Source organism: Microcaecilia unicolor, chromosome 3 (genome assembly GCF_901765095.1).
Source record: "Microcaecilia unicolor chromosome 3, aMicUni1.1, whole genome shotgun sequence".
In the NCBI taxonomy this organism is placed as follows: Eukaryota; Metazoa; Chordata; class Amphibia; order Gymnophiona; family Siphonopidae; genus Microcaecilia; species Microcaecilia unicolor.
The window spans coordinates 276031561-276055216 of NC_044033.1; the positions used below are offsets into that span (position 1 = coordinate 276031561).

The 23656-nt window shown below is 46.0% G+C and overlaps 1 protein-coding gene across 6 annotated transcripts in view; it reads left to right on the forward strand.

The window, feature by feature from the left end:
• The window catches only part of AGPAT4 (1-acylglycerol-3-phosphate O-acyltransferase 4), a 507427-nt gene that overhangs the window by 292407 nt on the left and 191364 nt on the right, over positions 1-23656 (forward strand). For all 6 annotated transcript variants that reach the window (XM_030198100.1, XM_030198095.1, XM_030198098.1 and 3 more), the window contains one exon: positions 14871-14973. In XM_030198100.1, coding sequence (XP_030053960.1) covers positions 14871-14973 — 103 coding nt within the window. The remainder of the gene's footprint in view (positions 1-14870; positions 14974-23656) is intronic.

Sequence of the window (23656 nt, forward strand, 5' to 3'; positions counted from 1 at the left end):
TCTTAGGTAGAAAGCTGAAATCCAGATCCTCCAGGGTAGCATTTTCTGAAATGCTACCTGTGCCACGCGCAGGGCCCAAGAGACAGGCAGAGCTCCAGAGTCTCAATGCGTGGATGAGACGATGGTGCAGGGAGGAGGGCTTTAGATTTGTTAGGAACTGGGCAACATTCTGGGAAGGGGGAGCCTATTCCGAAAGGATGGGCTCCATCTTAACCAGAGTGGGACCAGGCTGCTGGCATCGGCGTTTAAGAAGGAGATAGAGCAGCTTTTAAACTAGAAATGGGGGGAAGGCCGACAGTCGCTCAAAAGAGCATGGTTCGGGATAAGGTATCTTTCAAAGATATCACCATAACAGGGAAGATAGAGTATCCTGATAGTGAGGTTGCAAAAGAGATTGTAGTAGATCGGGTATCTTTAAATAACAATAAAAATCAGACAAAAGATTGCCAATTAATACTGTCAAGTACTAAGCATGATGTACTTAGGAACAACAAACATAGTTTGAAATGTCTATATGCGAATGCCAGGAGCCTAAGAAATAAGATGGGGGAGTTGGAATATATTGCACTAAATGAAAAATTAGATATAATAGGCATCTCTGAGACCTGGTGGAAGGAGGATAACCAGTGGGACACTGTCATACCGGGGTACAAATTATATCGTAGTGATAGGGTGAATCGGATTGGTGGAGGGGTAGCATTGTATATTAACGAGAGCCTTGAATCAAATAGATTGAAAATTCTGCAGGAAACAAAACACTCCTTGGAATCACTGTGGATTGAAATTCCATGTGCAAAGGGGAAAAGGATAGTGATAGGAGTGTACTACCGTCCGCCTGGCCAGGACGAACAGACGGATGCGGAATGTTAAAGGAAATCAGGGACGCAAACAAACTGGGCAACACAATAATAATGGGGGATTTCAATTACCCGCATATAGACTGGGTTAATGTAACATCTGTACACGCAAGGGACATAGGATTTCTTGATGAAATCAAGGACAGCTTCATGGAACAGCTAGTTCAGGAGCCGACAAGAGAAGGAAAAATACTAGACTTAGTCCTTAGTGGTGCTCATGATCTAGTGCAGGGGGTAACGTTACGAGGGCCGCTTGATAACAGTGATCATAATATGATCGGTTTTGATATTGGCATTGAAGGAAGTGAAACTAGGAAATCAAGTACGCTAGCGTTTAACTATAGAAAAGGTGATTACGACAAAATGAGAAAAATGGTGAAAAAAAGACGGAAAGGAGCAGCTCGCAGAGTAAAAAACTTGCATCAGGCGTGGATGCTGTTTAAAAACATCATCCTGGAGGTGCAGGACAAATATATTCCACGTATTAGAAAAAAGGGAAAAAAGACTAAACGTCAGCCGGCGTGGCTAAACAGTAAGATAAAGGAAATCATTAGAGCCAAAAAACAATCCTTCAGAAAGTGGAGAAGAGAACCAACTGAAAGTAACAGGATAGATCATAAGGAATGCCAAGCCAAATGCAAAGCGGAGATAAGGAGGGCAAAAAAGAACTTTGAGAAGAAATTAGCGTTGGAAGCAAAAATACATAGTAAAAATTTTTTAGATACATTAAAAGCAGGAAACCGGCCAAAGAGTCGGTTGGGCCGCTGGACGAAAATGGTGTTAAAGGGGCGATCAAGGAGGACAAAGCCGTAGCGGAGAAATTAAATGAATTCTTTGGTCTTCACCGAGGAGGATTTGGGGGGGGACACCGGTGCCGGAAAGAATATTTGAAGCGGGGGAGTCGGAGAAACTAAACAAATTCTCTGTAACCTTGGAGGATGTAATGGGTCAGTTCAGCAAGCTGAAGAGTAGTAATCACCGGGACCTGATGGTATTCATCCCAGAGTATTAATAGAACTAAAAAATGAACTTGCGGAGCTACTGTTAGAAATATGCAATCTGTCCCTAAATCGAGTGTAGTACCGGAAGACTGGAGGGTAGCCAATGTTACTCCGATTTTTAAGAAGGGTTCCAGAGGAGATCCGGGAAATTATAGACCGGTGAGTCTGACGTCGGTGCCGGGCAAGATGGTGGAGGCTATTATTAAGAATAAAATTGCAGAGCATATACAAAAACATGGACTGATGAGACAAAGTCAGCACGGATTTAGTGAAGGGAAGTCTTGCCTCACCAATCTAATGCATTTTTTTGAGGGGGTAAGCAAACATGTGGACAATGGGGAGCCGGTTGATATTGTATATCTGGATTTTCAGAAGGCGTTTGACAAAGTGCCGCACGAAAGACTCCTGAAGAAATTGCAGAGTCATGGAATCGGAGGTAGGGTATTATTATGGATTAAGAACTGGTTGAAAGATAGGAAGCAGAGAGTAGGATTGCGTGGCCAGTATTCTCAGTGGAGGAGGGTAGTTAGTGGGGTCCCGCAGGGGTCCTGTGCTGGGTCCGTTGCTTTTTAATGTATTTATAAATGACCTAGAGATGGGAATAACTAGTGAGGTAATTAAATTCGCCGATGACACAAAATTATTCAGGGTCGTCAAGTCGCAGGAGGAATGTGAACAATTACAGGAGGACCTTGCGAGACTGGGAGAATGGGCGTGCAAGTGGCAGATGAAGTTCAATGTTGACAAGTGCAAAGTGATGCATGTGGGTAAGAGGAACCCGAATTATAGCTACGTCTTGCAAGGTTCCGCGTTAGGAGTTACGGATCAAGAAAGGGATCTGGGTGTCGTCGTCGATGATACGCTGAAACCTTCTGCTCAGTGTGCTGCTGCGGCTAGGAAAGCGAATAGAATGTTGGGTGTTATTAGGAAGGGTATGGAGTCCAGGTGTGCGGATGTTATAATGCCGTTGTATCGCTCCATGGTGCGACCGCACCTGGAGTATTGTGTTCAGTACTGGTCTCCGTATCTCAAAAAAGATATAGTAGAATTGGAAAAGGTACAGCGAAGGGCGACGAAAATGATAGTGGGGATGGGACGACTTTCCTATGAAGAGAGGCTGAGAAGGCTAGGGCTTTTCAGCTTGGAGAAGAGACGGCTGAGGGGAGATATGATAGAAGTGTATAAAATAATGAGTGGAATGGATCGGGTGGATGTGAAGCGACTGTTCACGCTATCCAAAAATACTAGGACTAGAGGGCATGAGTTGAAGCTACAGTGTGGTAAATTAAAACGAATCGGAGAAAATTTTTCTTCACCCAACGTGTAATTAGACTCTGGAATTCGTTGCCGGAGAACGTGGTACGGGCGGTTAGCTTGACGGAGTTTAAAAAGGGGTTAGATAGATTCCTAAAGGACAAGTCCATAGACCGCTATTAAATGGACTTGGAAAAATTCCGCATTTTTAGGTATAACTTGTCTGGAATGTTTTACGTTTGGGGAGCGTGCCAGGTGCCCTTGACCTGGATTGGCCACTGTCGGTGACAGGATGCTGGGCTAGATGGACCTTTGGTCTTTCCCAGTATGGCACTACTTATGTACTTATGTACTTATGAGTATTTTTACTAAGGTCAGGAAAAATTGTATTTTGATCCGAAAAACTTGGTTGAGATATTTCTGAAGTAAAGTCTGAAAACATGGTTTCTATCAGTCTCGAACGCAAAGGTAGCGAGGACAGTTGTGCGCTCCCTTATTATTTCTAAAGATGTTTCTACAAGTTGTGATACATTCAATTCTGGAGCTTCTGTTCGAGCTGTATTAGCTCCTGTAATGTAAAAAGCTTTTATAATTGGAGGCATAGCTTCTTTAGGAATACCAAGCACTTCAATTAAGTACTTTTTTTTAACATTTCTATTGGTGATATTAAGGGAGTCTTTGGAAAATTTAGGAATCTCAGGTTGTTACGCCTGAACTGGTTGTCAAGAAAATCAATTTTCCTTTGAGTTAAGTCTTTATCTGTTACCATTTTAGCAACAATTGTCTGTAAAGTCTTTATCTCATGCAAATTTGACTCGCATTTCCTTTCCTGCTCCTGAGCCTTCGATTCCATTGTTTGCTGAAATATTTTCAAATCTTTAACTTCAGAGTTAAAGGAATTAGTTAATTGTAGTAGAGATGAATTGATGGTCTGAATCACCTCCCAGAGGGCCTCCAAAGTGACTGCTGCAGGTCTACTCCACGCCGAGCACACTGAGCGGGGTTTCTTGGCAGGGGGAGGGCAGGGAATCAATGCCTCCTGTCCTCTCTCCAGATGACGTTCCTCCTGGAGTTGAGAACCCAATAGGGCTGCCACTAACCTCCAGAAAACTTGTCTGGGGTTCTCCCATTGTTCTCTTCTCACTGCTCGGTTTCGGCGGAGCAGCCTCTAAGCTAAGATCCCCCTGTTGTTATGGGAATCCAACCAAAGCTGGTGCCAGGGCTCTCGATGCACGGAGGCCAAAAGATTCCAGGGTCGGCTGCCGGAGCGTCGGATTTCCGCCAGGGCTCGCGGCGGCTTTTGCCCTGACTTTCCCTTTTCTCTTCACCATAATATCAGGTGAGAGAAAATACACGCTGCTGGAGCGAAGCCTGGAGCTTGAGAGCCGATGTGTAACGCTCCCTTACACGGACGCCATCTTGACATGAATCTATATATAGGGTATTTTAGGAAGATTTATCATTCTCATGTTATTTTTCCTTAATTGGTTCTCCAGAAGTTCCACTTTTTTACAAGAAACATGACTGTCCTTCATTACCAGATTAACTGATTTTCGTAGAGAAACCATTTCCGTAATCAAAGTCTCTATTTTTATATCTTGGACTTCCACTTTGTTAGATAAGTGTTGATATAATCACATATTTATTCCTGAAAAATTTTTGACATCTGAAGAAGAGAATTATTCACACTCTGCAGTACTTCCCATAGTGGGTCCATTATGACATTTTTTTGGCTTCACCAGGTCCAATTTCTCCACAGAAACTGCTCCAGATATCTTCCGGGGGGGGGGAAGAGCTCACTCTCCAATCCCCCAGTTGGTTTATTATCAGGAGTCAATGCTGCGCCAGGACCTCTTCGGATCGCGTGAGAATCCTAACCCACTTCGGGTGTTTCCACTGTCGACCTCCATAGCGAAGCGTTACTGTTTCCGGGTCTTGGAGAGGTCATGCCAACAGGGGGACTCAAAGTCACTTCCTCTCCACTGAGATTTGTTGATAAAGCCTTGCTGTTCCCCGAAGCAGGAACTGATATCCCCGACGTTATGACCCCGAATCTCTCCAAAGTAGACTGAGAAGTGGTGGGAACCCCAGCCGTGTTCGAGGAGGACAACACCACGGCTTTGCCTTTTTTCTTCCCCATTCTCTGGGGAGCGCGCCTACTTCTTCAGGTATTCTGGTGTAAAACGGGAACTCAACTAACGTATGTCCTCCCTCGACGCCATCTTGGATCCTCCAGTTTGGGACACTCTTTGTCTGGTTTCTCCTCAGAGGCCTGTCTGATATGGGTAACCCTTCAGCATAGCCCTCTAAGTCATTGAAACACGGAAGCCCCTCCACCACTTACAAGGTGGTGTCCCTTCGGAGAGGAGCTTAGCGGAGTTTTAAAAGGTTTGGACAGCTTCCTAAAGAAAACGTCCGTAGACCATTATTAAATGAACTTGGGGAAAAGACACTATTTCTGGGGTAAGCAGTATAAAATGTTTTGTACTTTTTTGGGATCTTGCCAGGTATTTGTGACCTGGATTGGCCACTGTTTGAAACAGGATGCTGGGCTTGATGGACCTTTGGTCTTTCCCAGTATGGCAATACTTATGTACTTATGTATATGTACTTATCCTTTTCTGTGGCTGCCTGTCAGCCTTCAGCCATTGCTCTTTTGCTTGTCTGTGTATCCTTCTTTGTGGCTGCCTGTCAGCCTTCAGCCATTGCTTTATTGTTGGTCTGTGTGGCCTAGCTTTGTATCCTGCCTAGACTGCCTTGTTTGTTCTTTTCCCCTCTGACCTTCAGTCCCTATTCAGTCAAGCTTGTTTCAGTATCCTTTACCCTGTGTGAGAATCCTGAGTCCTGAATCCTCAATCCTGTTTTAGTCAAGCTTGTTTTGTATCCAGTGTCCGGTGTGAGAATCCTGTTGTTCCAGTCAGTCTGGTCCAGCATTTCTTGTCTACCAGCTCCGTCCTGGAAGTCCTGCAGGCTGCCCGCACCTAGGGGCTCAACCTCTGGGGAATGGTGGTCAGCGCAGGTGAAGTCCGATTGCTCCAGTCCTGTTATTCCAGTCAAGTCTATTCCAGCATTTGGTTCCAGTCCAGCCAAGCCAAGTCCATTCCAGCATTTGGTTCCAGTCCAGCCAAGCCAAGTCTGTTCCAGCATTTGGTTGGGTCCAGCCAAGCCAAGTCCATTCCAGATTCCAGCTCCATCCTTGCTCGTTTGTCCAGTCCTGGTTGGGGGATTTTGTCTGCTGCTGCCGCTCCTCGACAGTAGCCCAAGGGCTCACGTTCCAGGCGCTCTACAGTCCATGCGGATGACCATTCGATTGCTAGAGCTACTGGGGTTCGTGATCAATTATCCCAAGTCCCATCTTGTCCCAGTTCAAGAATTGGAGTTCATTGGAGCTCTGCTGGACACACGGACGTCTCGAGCTTATTTTCCCCTGGCAAGGGCAGATAATCTCCTGGCCCTCGTGACCATGGCTAGAGCCTCTCAACAGATCACAGCTCGGCAGATGTTGAGACTCTTAGGACACATGGCCTCCACAGTTCATGAACTCCCATGGCACGCCTACATATGAGATCAGCTCAATGGACCCTAGCTTCCCAGTGGTGACAGGCCACAGAGGATATGATCCATCTCTCCACCGACTTTTGCAGTTCCCTTCAGTGGTGGACCATTCGATCCAATTTGACCCTGGGATGTCTATTCCAAATTCCTCAGCCACAAAAAGTGCTGACAACAGAGGCATCCCTCCTAGGGTGGGGAGCTCATGTAGATGGACTTCACTCATAAGGAGCAAAGAGTCTTCAGATCAACCTCCTGGAATTACGAGCGATCTGGAACGCTCTCAAGGCTTTCAGAGATCGGCTATCCAACCAAATTATTCTGATTCAGACAATCAGGTTGCTATGTATTACACCAACAAGCAGGGGGGCACCAGATCTCGCCCTCTGTGTCAGGAAGCGTCCAGATGTGGCTTTGGGCTCGCCGTCACGGCATTTTTCTACAAGCCACATATCTGGCAGGCTTAAACAACAGTCTGGCCGACAGGTTGAGCAGCATCATGCAACCTCACGAGTGGTCACTAAACATGGGCGTTGTTCACAAGATCTTCCGAGCATGGCCTCGTCAGATCTGGTTTCCTCTTATTCTGGAGTTGTCCTCTGAAGAACCATGGAGATTGGAGTGTTTTCTGACCCTCATCACCCAGAACGAGGGGTCGCTTCTACATCCCAATCTCCAGTCTCTGGCTCTCACGGCATGGATGTTGAGAGCTTAGAAGTTGCCTCCTTGGGTCTTTCAGAGGGTGTCTCCCAAGTCTTATTCTTTCAAATGGAGGAGGTTTGCCTCTGATGTGACAGCAAGGCCCTAGATCCTTTTTCTTGTCCTACACGGACTGTGAGGGCTTGCTGAGAGGACGGCTGTAGGGAAAGCGCGAGCGGCCCAGGAAGGAGCAAGGCAGGCAAGCAAACATCCCATGTGGTCAGGAAGCTCACCCCCTGGTGGATAAAAGATTGGTGAGAGTGAGGAATAAGGTTAGGAACTACCATCCCCATAATGCACCTGACCCAATACAGCACTTGCAGGAAGTGGAGGAGGAGGGACAGGATTGGGAGATGATTTCCAATCAGGAAGATGAGGAGCAGCTGGGAGAGCCCTGGGTGGAGGAGGAAGTGATGGAATGGGATAAATTGGAGGAGGCAGGTAAGAGTGAGGAGGAGAGAATGGAGGTGTCTGTATAGCCTAGAATGGGTGGCAGAGCTGGTGGTTGGGAGGCGGAGCTAGTGTGGGCAGACATATACGGTCTGTGCTGGGGCTGGTGGTAGGGAGGGGGGACTAGTGCTGGGCAGACTTATACGGTCTGTGCCAGGGCTGGTGGTTGGGCGGCGGGGATAGTGCTGGGCAGACTTATACAGTCTGTGCCAGAGCCGGTGGTGGGTGGCAGGGATAGTGCTGGGCAGACTTATACGGTCTGTGCCAGAGCTGGTGGTTGGGAGGCGGGGATAGTGCTGGGCAGACTTATACGGTCTGTGCCAGAGCCGGTGGTGGGTGGCAGGGATAGTGCTGGGCAGACTTATACGGTCTGTGCCAGTGCTGGTGGTTGGGAGGCGGGGTTGGTGGTTGGGAGGCGGGGATAGGGCTGGCCAGACTTATATGGTCTGTGCACTGAAGAGGACAGTACAAATAAAAAAAAGTAGCACATATGAATTTATCTTCTTGGGCAGACTGGATGGACCGTGCAGGTCTTTTTCTGCCGTCATCTACTATGTTACTATGTTACTATTGGCTCAGGCTGCTGGAGCTAAGGTGAGGTGTTTACTGGCTGCTGTATTTCCTCAACTGGTTGGAATAGGAAGGAGAGAATTGAGGCAGCTGGGGAAGAAGTTGTGGTAGAAAGTAACCCAGTGCATTAGGAGAAGAGGAGAGTGAAACTGCAGGCTGAATGAGCTTTTGGAATCAGTTGGACATGTGTAGGTACCTGGGAGGATAGAAGGTAGCATTGAAGTGCAGTAAACTGTAGCCAGCAGGGTGAAGGATGAACTCTCATTGAACACTGTGAATATAAACAAATGTCAATGACTGAGGATGAAACGGTATAAAATGCTGTAAGAATGATGAACTTTGGACTGTAAGAAATAAAAGAAGAAAATCCTTTTATGATATGACTGGAGTTGTTGGTCATTTTTGTGAAATGCTATTCATATGCAACCGTGAGGAGCCTCTAAACTGAAGGGAGGCACGAAGGTGGGAGTCAGAACTGAGAAACAACTGGTGCCAGAGGGAGCAGGAGCCGGTGTTGAAGCAGTTTGGCTAAGCAGGGTTGACCCTGGCTGAAGAGTGGAAGGGAGACCTGCTGACAGGACCCTGCTTGAATACCTTCTACACTTATCAGAGTCTGGTCTCAAGGCCAACACCGTAAGAGTTCACATTAGTGCAATAAGTGCTTATCATCAATGTGTAGAGGGTAAGCCTATCTATGGACAGCCTTTAGTTGTTCGCTTCATGAGAGGTTTGGTTTTGTCAAAGCCCCCAGTCAAACCTCCACCAGTGTCATGGGATCTCAACGTCGTTCTCACCCAGCTGATGAAAGCTCCTTTTGAGTCACTGAATTCCTGCCATCTGAAGTACTTGACCTGGAAGGTCATTTTCTTGGTGGCTGTTACTTCAGCTCGTAGAGTCAGTGAGCTCCAAGCCCTGGTAGTGCATGCACCTTATATCAAGTTTCATCATAACAGAGTAGTCCTTCGCAAGCACCCTAAGTTCTTGTCGAAGGTGTTGTCGGAGTTCCATCTGAACCAGTCAATTGTCTTGCCAACATTTTTCCCCATCCACATACCCGCCCTGGTGAGGACAAGTTGCACACCTTGGACTATAAGAGAGCATTGGCCTTTTATGTGGAGCGGACAAAGCCCTACAGACAGTCCGCCCAATTGTTTGTTTTTTTCGATTCCAACAGGAGGGGAGTCGCCATCGGAAAACGCACAGTCTCCAATTGGCTAGCAGATTGCATTTCCTTCACTTATGCCCAAGCTGGGTTGACTCTAGAGGGCCATGTCACGGCTCACAATGTCAGCCATGGCTTCGTCAGTGGCTCACTGAAAGTCAGCTTCTATTGAAGAGATTTGCAAGGCTGCAACGTGGTCATCAGTCCACACATTTGCATAAGTACATAAGTAATGCCACACTGGGAAAAGACCAAGGGTCCATCGAACCCAGCATCCTGTCCCCAACAGCGGCCAATCCAGGCCAAGGGCACCTGGCAAGCTTCCCAAACGTACAAACATTCTATACATTTATTCTTGGAATTGTGGATTTTTTCCCAAGTCCATTTAGTAGTGGTTTATGGACTTGCCCTTTAGGAAACCGTCTAACCCCTTTTTAAACTCTGCCAAGCTAACCGCCTTCACCACGTTCTCCAGCAACAAATTCCAGAGTTTAATTATGCGTTGGATGAAGAAAACGTTTCTTCGATTTGTTTTAAATTTGCTACACTGTAGTTTCATCGCATGCCCCCTAGTCCTAGTATTTATGGAAAGCGTGAACAAACGCTTCACATCCACCTGTTCCACTCAACTCATTATTTTATATACCTCTATCATGTCTCCCCTCAGCCGTCTCTTTTCCAAGCTGAAAAGCCCTGGGCTCATTAGTCTTTCTTCATAGGGAAGTCGTCCCATCCCCGCTATCATTTTAGTCGCCCATTGCTGCACCTTTTCCAATTCTACTATATCTTTCTTGAGATGCGGCGACCAGAATTGAACACAATACTCAAAGTGCGGTCGCACCATGGAGCGATACAACGGCATTATAACATCCTCACACCTGTTTTCCATTCCTTTCCTAATTATACCCAACATTCTATTCGCTTTCCTAGCTGCAGCAGCACACTGAGCAGAAGGTTTCAGTGTATTATCAACGAAGACACCCAGATCCCTTTCTTGGTCCATAGCTCCTAACGTGGAACCTTGCATGACGTAGCTATAATTTGGGTTCTTTTTTCCCACATGCATCACCTTGCACTTGCTCACATTAAACGTCATCTGCCATTTAGCCGCCCATTCTCCCAGTCTCGTAAGGTCCTTCTGTAATTTTTCACAATCCTCTTGCGAATTAACGACTTTGAATAACTTTGTGTCATTAGCAAATTTAATTACCTCGCTAGTTACTCCCATCTCTAAATCATTTATAAATATATTAAAAAGCAGTGGTCCTAGCACAGACCCCTGAGGAACCCCACTAACTACCTTTCTCCATTGTGAATACTACCCATTTAACCCCGCTCTCTGTTTACTATCCTTCAACCAGTTTTTAATCCACAATAGGACATTTCCTCCTATCCCATGACCCTCCAATTTCTTCTGTAGCCTTTCATGAAGTACCTTGTCAAACGCCTTTTGAAAATCCAGATACACAATATCAACCGGCTACCTTTGTCCACATGTTTGTTTACACCTTCAAAGAATTGAAGTAAATTGGTCAGGCAAGATTTCCCCACACTAAAGCCGTGCTAACTTGGTCTCAGCAATCTATGTCCTTGGATGTGCTCTGTAATTTTGTTTTTAATAATAGCCTCTATCATTTTCCCCGGCACCGATGTCAGACTCACCGGTCTATAATTTCCCGTATCTCCCCTGGAGCCTGTTTTAAAAATCGGCGTTACATTGGCTACCCTCCAATCTTCCAGTACCACGTTTGATTTTAAGGATAAATTGCATATCACTAACAGTAACTCCGCACGCTTATTTTTCAGTTCTATTAGTACTCTAGGATGAATACCACATCTCACTACTGCCTTCAGCAGGATACCCAACGCGACAGTCAGTTTGGGCAGTCAGTGCTGCAGAATCTGTTCAGGTTTTAGAACCCAACTCCACCCTCCTAGGTCCATTTTTGTTCTGTTCCAGGCTGCACTCTCTTAGTTGTGTTTCTTTTCAGGTCAATCTCTGTTATGTCCTCGCCGTTGTGAGGCCCAATTGACCAATGTTCATTGTTTTGAGTGAAGAAAACCACAGAAGCACCAAGAGCCTTAGGAAAATGGGACACAATTCTTTATTATCAACTGTTGATATTCCAAGATAGACCCGACACGTAGATCTCTGAACTAAACACGAAGGGACTCGCCTTTCCTGTCAAATCGAGCACAACTTGCTTTGAATCTACACGGATTGTTATCCAACTTGGTAGGAAAGAAGTTTCTGTCTTGAAAAACACCAGACCCCTGACGCAGGTGCTAGGCGCTGAAACACGGCTCGTGTCGGGTCTATCTTGGAATATCAACAGTTGCTAATAAAGAATTGTGTCCCATTTTCCTAAGGCTCTTGGGCCCTCATGATCAAAAGCAAACTCCGGCGCTAGAGGCTGTTAACGCCATACTAGCACCGGAGTTTGCTGCCCACCCATGATCAGAGCCCTCGAGCGCCTGAAACAACGCACTTGAGGGCTCTTAGCGCAAGTAGCATGCAAATGCATGCTAAACAGGGCTTCTAGCGCAATTAGCTTGCAAATGCATGCTAATCAGCGCTTAACGCATTCATCCCCAATGATCAGCGGCCAGTGCGCCAAAGATTGGGTCGCTGGCGGCGGCAAAATCAACACCAGCTCTGAGCTGGTGTTAGACTTTGCGGATCATTGGGGAGGAATGGTGAGCCCTGTCCAGCATGCAGTTGCATGCTGGCAGGGCCCCCTTTCCCCCCCCCCAAAGCAAACGCAAACAGGGGACTGGAGGTCCGGTGGACCTCCGGTCCCCCCTACGATCCGACCCCTCCATGCCCAGGGAGGGCTGGCGGTCCGGAGGGTCTCCACCCCCCCCCCCCCCTGAACCCCCAGAAATCGTGGTGCCGCCTCTGGCCAAATGCTGTCCCACCCTCCCACCCAGCGATGGTGGGGGGGCTGGAGGTTCGGTGGGTCTCCAGCCCCCCAAACCCCCAGAAATCGTTGTGGCCGCCTCCGGCCAAAGGCTATCACACACTGTTATCCATCGCCGGGGGGGGGGGGGGGCTGGAGGTCCACCGGACCTCCAGCCCACCCCAACTCATCCCCCCCAGTGTTCTCCATTGATCCCTGGTGGTCCGTGGTGACCCTCCCTCCCGGCAGGCCCCCTACCTTTCGTTGGAGGAGGGACACAGCCTGCCTGCTCCCTCCTCTTCCTGTCGACGCCGCGGCCACCACGATTTCTGGGGGTTCTGGAGGGGGGCTGGAGACCCACCGGATCTCCAGCCCTCCCTGGGCATGGAGGGGGTCGATCGTCAGGGGGACCGGAGGTCCACCGGACCTCCGGCCCCCCGTCGCTGGGTGGGAGGGTGGGAGAGGGTTTGGCCGCCGGCAGTCTCGAGGTTTTCTGGGGGTTTGGGGGGGCTGGAGACACACGTTTTTCGGTCCTCCAGCCCTCGTTGTTCGGGGCCTCGGCAGGCTGTTTGACAGGTTTGGGCTTTTGACAGCCCAGACCTGTCAAACAGGTGCGGGAGGATTGTGCTGCGCGCATGCTCAGGCGCAATTCTCCCACACTAAAACATGATAATCAAAGATAATAGCGCTGCTTAGATTTGCATGCATTATCTTTGATCATTGATGCAGAAAAGCCCTGCGCTGTCCCGGCGCTATTTTTAGGGTGCTGTTTGGAACAGCGCGGGGCTTTTGATCATGAGTGCCTCGGTGGTTCTGTGGTTTTCTGTACTTTTTGGACTTTGTTCCCCCTCTGTACTTTTTTCATTGTTTTGAGTGAGCCTGGGTGCTAGGGATACCCCAATCATAAGAACAAGCAGCCTGCTTGTTCTCGGAGAATGTGAAGATACATACCTGTAGCAGGTATTCTCTGAGGACAGCAGGCTGATTGTTCTCACAAACCCACCCTCCTCCCCTTTGGAGTTGTTCCAGTTTTCTGTTTTGCTTTTTATTAAACTGAGGAGGGCACGCTCGCGTCGTAGGCGAGAAGCTGTTCGCGCATGCGTGGTGTGTTCTTCCTGCACGACGGAGCGTTCTGGAGAGTTCTTTGTTTTGCTGTGCAAATTTTGCTGGTCTGCTGGGCCGTCGCGGACGACGACGACCCAATCGTGACAACAATCAGCCTGCTGTCCTCGGAAAATACCTGCTACAAGTATGTATCTTCACTTTATAAGATGTTGTGAACCAAGCAGCCATTTCCCTCCTTATTTATTTATTTAGATTTTGCTCACACCTTTTTCAGTAGTAGCTCAAGGTGAGTTACATTCAGGTGCACTGGATATTTCTCTGTCCCAGCAGGGCTCACAATCTACGTTTGTACCTGAGGCAGTGGAGGGTTAAGTGACTTGCCCAAGATCACAAGGAGCAGCATCCTTGGATGCCTCGGACCTTAAATGGTCTCAGGACTTAGAATCAGAAATGTTTAAACGTTTGATTGTTACATATTCAACTAAAGTGATTAATACCAATTTCAGGGAACAGAACCACAAATTTGTTTTTCAGGCTTACACCTAATAAAGCTTTTAATATGGGTATTGTTCAAAATGATTGTTGTGTAAAATGTGGAACAGCAGGGGCTATATTAGGACATTTATTTGTTCTTGTGTACCTCTTCAGTAATTTTGGGAATGGGTGCACTGATGCATCATTCACATTCTGTACAAAAATCTCCCTTTTGAGCCTCGACTATCTTTGTATCATGACTGTTCATCAGACACTCAACTTTGGCAGCAGAAAAAGAGCTATAATTTTACTTGTTTCTCCTCGCACAAAAATGTATTCTTATCCAGTGGAGAACTGATTTTTCGCCTGATGTGATGCAGTGGTAGAATTTAGTCTGTGCCCTGATGGTGTTAGTGCGGTATAGAGTGGGCTGGAAGGATCTGAGATGATGGGTTAAATTTTTAGAAATATGGGAACCAGTATGTCTTTTCAGGCATGTAGTTGGGTTTTAAACTATTAGGTAGGAAGGTCTTGTATAACTAAGAATGGTATTCCCATATTTGAGTCCGGCTTAACTTATTACCGAGAAAGGTGGGGTGGAGGAGGGGTGGGAGGCCACAGTATAGCGTACAAAAAATTAATAGTTTTGGTCCTTTGGGAATCTTTTATACTTTACCTGTTGTGCTTGCTGTGTTCATTGTTTTTCATGTTATCTTGAATTTTTTTATGTTCACTGAATTGTAATGCAGTCATCAGTTTGTTTCTTCATCAATAAAAATTATTTACAAAAACAAAATTACATAGACAAATATTAAGTGTTCCTGAAAATGCCTGCAGATTTTTTTGTTCTTTTTCTGACAGTGACCATAATGTTCTCTGTTTGTAGTTTCTGCTGTATATGACTCAACACTGAATTTTAGAAATAATGAAATTCCAACCTTATTGGGGGTATTAAATGGAAAGAAATACCATGCAGATCTTTATGTTAGGTAAGTGGTATCTATTCATTATTAGCATTTTTAGTTTATTATGGTGTACAGAATGTGTATCATTCCAGTAATTTGACATGCTGTTTTAGACTACAGCTAATAAACTTGCCACATATGAAGCCTGGAATCCTATTTCTGTTTCACCATTTAATTATTTTGTGCTCAGTTAGCTCAAAATAATTGTGTCATTTGGAGGCAAATATTGGAAAAAGAAACTAAATAGCAATATACATACATAGTTACTTTAAGTCCTATATATTAAAATGTAATTTTTTTTCACAAAAGAGACCAACATTGATAAAACACAAAGTCTAGAAACTTAAAAATATTCAAAAATGTTGGTGTTTTTGCAAAATTCCCTCTTAACTAGTAAAATTTGTATGTAATCTACTATATACAGAATTCTACTGAAATTCTGCATTAACAAGCTGCTCCAATGTAGTTTTTATAGTCTGTCTCATAGCAAAATTTCTCATGCAAGTTGCTATAGAGCTCATTTTCATCCATAGTAAACTTGTGTAGGAAAAACCCTCTGGACATGCTCCAGGTTAGTACATCGGCCTTATAGTTCATAGGTTAAAAATAGACCAGAGGCCCACTGAGTCCAACTGTTTGATTATGTGGTAATCAGGCAGTGTGTGCTAATGTCAATTACTGCCGGGAACACCTCCCGCGGTAGAAAATAGAAAATTATTTTCTACCGCGGGAAACAGCGTGTTCCAGCTTTGAAACTACCGCAGGACACCCACACTACCCCTGTGGTAGTGCCGATTTGGCGCTCACTACCTGAGCGTTAGCCCTACCACTGCTTAGTAAAAAGGCCCCTGAATTAGCAATTTTGTTTGATTTGGTGGTGTAGCCAAATTGTGAATAAAAATCTCTCATTTTGAAGGTGGTAAAATGTTACTGTTGAGTAAGATTTATTGCTCCTTTGGTTTAAAAACAATTGCCTGTGAATTCCCAGTGGGATCCATTCATTTGTAGAGTGTAGTTAAATCTCCCTTTAAATGCTTGTGTTTGATTCTGCAAGTGTGCAGCATTTCCTTTTTGATAGCTTGTAGTATCTTCCCTGGAGTTATGAGACCAGCAGTTTGAATTGCCTGGTTCTGTTTTAGATCACATTGAAAATTTGAGTATTACATGTGCCATTTACCAAAGAGCCCTTTGTCTTTAAGTGACTACTGAGGGTTGTCTGATGACTGTATGGCATTGCTGTCATATAGAGGACCTGGTTTTGATTCCCAGATCAAATCTGTTGTTGGACTAGCTGTAACTGAGGATGCTCTAGAGCAGGGCTCAACAAACCTCCAGGTGCCAAATCGCCATGGCGCCTGGGATTTGTATTCCGAAAACACTTTTATTTTTTGGTCTTTCCTGCAGTCCCTCTCTCTCCCCTGGCCGGGACTAGCTAGCATCTCTTTCCTTCTTGCCATCTTCTCACTTGGCTTGGCTCTGCCCCCCCCTCCCCCCCCCCCCCCCCCCTGGTTCTCTAAGCTCATCTCGATTGCCAGCAGCGATTAAGGCAAGTTGCTTTGGCTGGCACTGGGGCCTGTCCTGTGCCTGGTCCTGCCTGTGCAGAAGCTGGAAATTACAGAAAGTAAGGGCCCTGAAGTGCACAGGCAGGCCCTGACGCTGGCCAGAGCAGCTTGCCTTAATCGCTGCCTGCGATTGAGGTAAGTTTAAAAGATCTGGGAGGGGGAGGTAAGGCACAATGACATGTGCTGGACTGGGGGGGGGGGGGCTGGAGGAAGAGGGACATGTGCTGGACCCTGGAGAGAGGGGAGCTGGAGGGAAGAGGGACACATGCTGGACCCTGGAGGGGGGCTAGAGGGAAGAGGGACATGTGCTGGACCCTGGAGGAAGGGGGAGCTAGAGGGAGATAAAGATGTGCTGGACCTGGAAGGGAGCTGTGAAAGAGACAGACCGGGTTGAGTGTTGGGGGTGGGGAGGTGGAACAAAGATGGAGAGACACTGAACTCAAAGATGGAGTTATGTCAGACCATTAGGGGGTGGGGGAGAGAAGGAGATATGCTGAACCCAGGGTGTGGGAGGAAGGGAAGAGAGAGAGGAAAGACATAGATAGAGGGATACAGGGCAAAGCTGGAAAAATGGTGGGATAGGAACACACAAAAGGGCGTTGTTGATCACAGAGGGAAGAATAGGGATAGGGACACAGAGAGAAGATGGATGGCAGACAGACATGAAGAGAGAAATGTCAGACAGGAGAACCTGGAAAGTCAAGAAAAGCAGAAGAGAGACAGACCAAATCAAATGGAAAAATAAAAATGCTCAGACTACAAAAGGTAGAAAAATATTTTGAATTTATCAATTGGACCATGTCTGCTATAGGAAATGTACTTCTCTGATATCTTTCTTTTCCATTTGTTTCTCTAGTATTGCTGTATATGCAGTGTCTGACTCCTTGAGGTTTCCAGTTCAGTATTATGCCTTCATATCTCTATTACTGGTCTAGGGTTCCTTGTTTCATGTTTGTTGAGGGTCTGTCTGTGTTTTCCACATGTGAGCAAGGTGCAGTATTCTGCTAGTATGTAGTTTCTGTGTAGAGATTGTAGCCGTTCATTCTGTTTTTTCACTAGATGGTGTATTGGTATTTTATGCAAGGAATGACCACAGGAGGTGGAGGAACCCTCAATTCCTACGTCAAAGTAGTGCAGCAAAAAAGGAGTAGGATGGTCTGGCCTTTGCAATAACCCAGGGAGACGTATAAAAATTAAGTCTTTATTAGGGAGCATCAAATGACTCGACACAGCAGTCTCCCTGGGTTATTGCAAAGGCCAGACCATCCTACTCCTGTATTGGTATTTTAAGTCACATGTAGGAGAAAGATGGAGCCTCTTGCAACCACAAACAAAAATAAAACAGGGCAATAAAGCAGAAGAACCAGTCCAATAAAAACTGAAAAAGTAATGTTCAGCCATGTAGTGCTTCAAGGTGTCAAACTGCTTGAGCAATGGACAAATGTAAGCAGATAAATATAACTGTGGCCAGTTATATTTGTCTGCTTACATCTATCTGTTCTTCACTCAAGCAGTTTGTGACACCATTTCTGACGCAGGCACTGGTTGCTGAAACACTGCCTTACTGAGTTCTTTGAGTCTCTCGTTTGTGCCACAAGACATATATTGATGGATTGAACATTAAATGCTTTTTACGCTTTTATCAGTCTGGTTCTAATGTTTTCTGTATCAATATTTTAGGCACGGTGCAATATTTATGGTGCTTCCTCTTCAGGGATATATTTGTGGCTTTTTGAGTCCTGGGAGTTAATGCTACTATGGTACAGTAAGGTTCTGATTGCATTTTTGCACGAGTTTGCGCTTAGTGTTTTGTAGAGGAGGGATTGTATGTTGGCTTTACTACGATAACTTCAAAACTTTCATTTAATGTTAGTTTGTCATAATATCAGACAGGGTTTGTGAAATAGTAAAATAGTAAATGACGGCAGATAAAGACCTGTACGGTCCATTCAGTCTACCCAACAAGATAAACTCATTTTACATGATATGTTACTTTATATGTATGCCCAAGTTTGATTTGTCCTTGCCTTTCTCAGGGCACAGACCATAGAAGTCTGCCCAGTACTGTTCTTGTACTAAGTTCTGAAGCTAACGTCAAAGCCCCTTAAAATTTGCACTCCAGCCCATACCTATCTATTCAGTCACGATCAGAGCGTAGAAGTCTGCCCAGCTCCCGTTTTGTTTCCCAATTACCAGTGTCGCCACCCAATCTTCGCTAAGATTCTGTGGAACCATTCCTTCTAAACAGGATTCCTTTGTGTTTATCCCAAGGATTTTTGAATTCCATTACCGTTTTCATCTCCACCATCTCCCACTGGGAGGGCATTCCACATATCCACCACCCTCTTTGTGAAAAAATACTTCCTGACATTAGTCCTGCGTCTGCCCCCGTTTAACCATAGAATGTGTATACATGTGTCATTTTTTTCCTTCTGAGATGCCAATCCTAGTATGGACAGTTGGTTGTAGAGGGTAAGGGAAGAGTGTAACAGTAGATGTGGCAAGGGACTTGAGGAGGGGCAGATGTCTGATTTTTATCTGTGAGAGTTGGCATCCCTACCCACTACAACTCCCCAGTGGACACTGAATAGAAGTAGAAGGAAAGCAGAGCGGCTGTATGTCAGGTTACAGTTTCCTCTGCAATTCAATACAGAATGTAAAATTTGAACCACGTGATACAAGTTTTGAATTTAATGCCAAAGAGACAGAGGAGGAGGATGTGGCCTGAAGAACAGCTACTTTTCTTTCCTTCTGTTGATTCTTATTGGGACAGAGCTGGGAGGCATGGTCAAGAGAGTGAGAGGTTGGTGAAGCTGAGCCACCCAGATACCTGATTGCTGATTAGGTAGTGGGATTGTTTATTTGTGCAAAAACAGGTATTGTACAGAGAAAGGAGTGATACCCACTTAGGCCAGCCTGATCAGCTATGTTTGCCACGATCATATGCTATCACAGTCAAAGAAGAATAACTCTGTGGATACAAATACAGCAAGAAAGAAAGAAATAGTTGTGCAGTTGCAGAAGATAGAAAGCTGGAGAGCAGTATTGAGAATTCAGTTTTGGGGGGATCATCATTGGGAGACATCTTCTGGGGTGAGGAGTGTATTCTACAGGAGGGTATATAGGGTGGTGATTGACAGAGATCTGGGGGGTTGTTTTTGGGGGGGAGGCATAGAGACGGAGAGCTGTGGGTTTGTGTGTGCATGTGTGCTGGGGGGAAGCAGAGAAAGAGCTGTGTGTGTGTGTATGTATAGATCCCAGCTCGGTGGATGCTTGAGCACCCCAAATATTGAGCAAATGTTTTCACTTTGTCCAAGAGGGATAATTTGTAATGAGCTGTAGGTGGGTGGGCAAAAGGGAGAGCAGTTGCTTCCTATCTTATCCTTACCTGCTACTGTCTTAAATAACTTGCTGTGCACCATCCTGAGCACATTATGAATGTGTAGTTTATAAGCTTGCATAAAATGAATACAAATTCCAGTTAATCCAAGCCTGGCACCTAGATTTTTGGGCTGGCTCCTAGATCCTAAGAAACTTTGTCAAGCCCTGCTCTAGAGGCAGTGCTCATAGCCCGTAAGGAGAGAGATGGTGCTATTAATCAGTGATGACACATATACCTGAATCCTTAAGTCCATCTGCTAAGTTCTAGAGGGAACCCTAATGTCACGGAACCTGGGATGGTGAGCCCTTGGGCTGCAGCAGACAAGTCCTCTGGGGAGGCACAGAGCAGAGGCGAACCAGGCACTGAATACAAACAAGATACCAGACATGGCAAATAGACAGAGCACACTCAAGACAAGGTGAAACCAGAGCCTGACTAAAGCGAAAACCAGGAACGGAACTTAACAAAAGCAGGAACCAGGACAAAGGAAGGACACTCATGCAGGCCGCAAGGCCGAACTGGAACCTACCTGTAACAGAGTCCAAGCATATGGGCTGCAAGGCTGAACTGGAATCCACTCATACCAGCGGGAAGGGAAAAGAAACAGAATGGAATCTCTTGAGCAAGAACTACTCAAGCAGTGCACACACTACACTAAACAGAGCCACAAACAAGTGGTCAAAAGACACTACACACAAGCACAAAGAAACTGAAGGGGAAAGGACAACCCCACTTACACTCCCATGGTAGAAACCACATGTAAAAGATAAGAAAACCACACAGGGAGGTAGCACAGGGCTATGCTTAGAACCACAGCTATAAACGAATAGTCCTAACCAAGTCAAACAGAAATCACACAGAGAGGTAGCTCAGGGCTGAGCTAGTAGTCCCAGCTAAACGAAAGAGCTGTCCACTCGTGCCACACAGAGAGACAGCTCAAGGCTGAGCTAGTAGTCATAGCTAACAAAAGAACCACCCGCTCAAACACAAACAGAATCAAACAGAGAGGACGCTCAGCGCTGTGCTAGTAGACACAGCTAAACGGAAGAACAGCCCACTCAAACTCAAAACAGAAACCTCACAGAGAGGACTCAAACAGAAATCACACAGGGAAAACTCGAGACAAGGCCACACAGCCATAGTAAAGGAACACTCATAGCTGTGCAACACAGCACTCAAGGAAAAAAGGAAGCCATTCATAGTATAATTAGACCAGGTCCCTTGTGCCGCCCAAGAGGCTTCAGGAGCCAGAACTGCCCTACCCAGAATCCATCAGGGAGGAGGGAGGGAGTCAAAACCAGCCAGGGACTCTTTATCCGGGAGCAGGTCTCAGCAGGAGCAGAGCGATCCGGAAGCAGGTGTTAGCAGGAGCAGAGAGGGAAAGTCAATCTCGCCAGTGGCCAGCAGGGGGAGCGTGAGCCAGGAGGACCAGTTCCCTTGGATAAAGAATCAATATAAAATCCCTGTCACCTATGAGGGGGGGAAGCCTGCATTCCTCAAGACTTTGAGGGAAGGAGGTTTGAGAGAGATTGGTGGTGAAGAGAGAGGAGAGATGGAATGGGAGGAGAGCCTACAGCCTTCCCAAGCGGTTGCACCACATTCGGAGGAACAAATGGACATGAAATGAGTAAAGATAAGCGTCTTGAACTGTATTTGGAGAGAGAAGTGTGTGGGTGGCCACAGACTGATTGGTATGGGGCAGAGGGGGAAGCACTGCTACAGCAGGGAACCAAAGTGCTAAGGTTTTGGCTGAAGGAAAAAAGGTGAACTGCACTTTAAAGAAACTGTAACCGTGAATTGTAAAACAAAGTGACAACTTTAAACCAAGGAAAAAGAGAACTGTCCTAGAGCATTTTTTCTGTTGGAGGAGGGGATAATTTATCTGGGGATTAACTGACTGACTGGCTGGCTGAGGGAGCTGAGTCTCAGCCCAAACTCCTTTTTTTTTTCTTTTTTCTCTTGCCCTGGATTACACCTTTCTAGAGGCAGGAGAACTGTGTTACGTGCATCTTTTTGGGAGTTTTTGGTGAGAACTAATTAATGTGAGAACTAAAATAAAGAGGATCTTCTGGTTTAACCGAGTGTGGAGGTGTTGTGTGTTGGCAGAGGTCCTTCCTATTGTGAGCTGAGCCCAGGAGGAAAAGACCCCGCAAGGCCAGGGGCTTTTACAATAGGAACACTCTTAATCTGTACCATACAGCACTCAGGGAAAAGGGAAGCCACTCAAAGGAATACTCAAGGGTGTGCCACCAGACACTCAAGGAAAAAGGGAAGCCACTCAGGAATACACAAGGCTGTACCACACGGCAATCAAGGATAAAGGGAAGCCACTCATAGGAATACACAAGGCTGGCGACACAGCGCTCAAAGATAAAGGGAAACTATTCATAAGAATACAGAAGTCTGGTCACACAGCACTCAAAGGTAAAGGGAAGCCACTCATAGGAATACACAAGGCTGTGCCACATAGCACTCAAGGATACATAAGTACATAAGCACCGCCATACTGGGAAAAGACCAAGGGTCCATCAAGCCCAGCATCCTGTCTCCGACAGTGGCCAATCCACGCTTCAAGAACCCGGCAACCCCCCCCCCAAAAAAAAAAAAAAACAACCTTAATTCTTAATAATGTTCAATGGACTTTTCCCTCAGGAATCTGTCCAAACCCCCCTTTAAATTCCATAATGCCGGCTGCTGTCACTACATAACAAGGGAAGCCACTTATAGGAATACACTAGGCTGTGCCACAGAGTCAAATAACAGACACTACAGACAAAGGGAAAAGCAAGCAAACAGGGAAAGCTTTCTTTACATACATAAATCAGATAAGGAGCAATGCTCACAAGAATCAGGCGACAAACACAGCAGACAAAGAGTTAAAACAGGCTATAGGGAAGGGCTGCTTCTAATACACAAGTCAGAAAGAAGCAGGGCTTACACTGCAGTCAACGGTTTAAAGCAAACAAAGGGAAAAACAAACAATGTTCTTACCAGAACTCAGCCAGCACACAACTGGGTCGGGAAAGGAAAGTCAGGCAGAGACAGAGCACACACAGCTGCACGGAAGCAAAGTAATCAAGGAAAGCAGCTGGACTGGCAACAACCGGCTCTCTGAAGAGTGAAAGGTATCAAGGGAAAACACATAAGGAAACAGAATAGGCTTATGCTGGAGAGCCTAGATAACAAGGAAGTAATCCATTCAGGTTCAAACCAGAACCACACACACAGAAAAACAGAACAGGGCTTTGCTTGGGAGCAAAGTTACACGCAAGTAATCCATACAGGTTAAAACCAGAACCACACACACACAGGGAAACAGAAGAGGGCTTTGCTTGAGAGCAAACCTAACAGGAAATTAATCCATACAGATTCAAACTAAAATCACACACACAGGGCTCAGGGCTGTGCCCAGAGGCACAGCTTAACAAGAAGACCATTTCCCTCAGAATCAAACAACAGTACAACAAGAAAATGGAACATAGACCTGTTGCAAAGGCAACGCAGGAATGCTCCCTGGGTCCTTATAAAGGAATAGGCTGATGATGTCACAAGTAGGAAATGAAGCAGAAGCAGGGAGACTAAAGCAAAGCTTGGCTTCAGGGACACCAAAGCAAGGCTTGGCTAACAGGAAGAACAACAACAGGAAAAAAGGCAGACTGGAGAGGTCACAGAGCTAGATACAGAGAAAAAGAAGGTCTGGACATAAGGACAAGGCCACAACCGTGACACCCAGTCTATGATCCAGGCCGATGACTCTCACTAT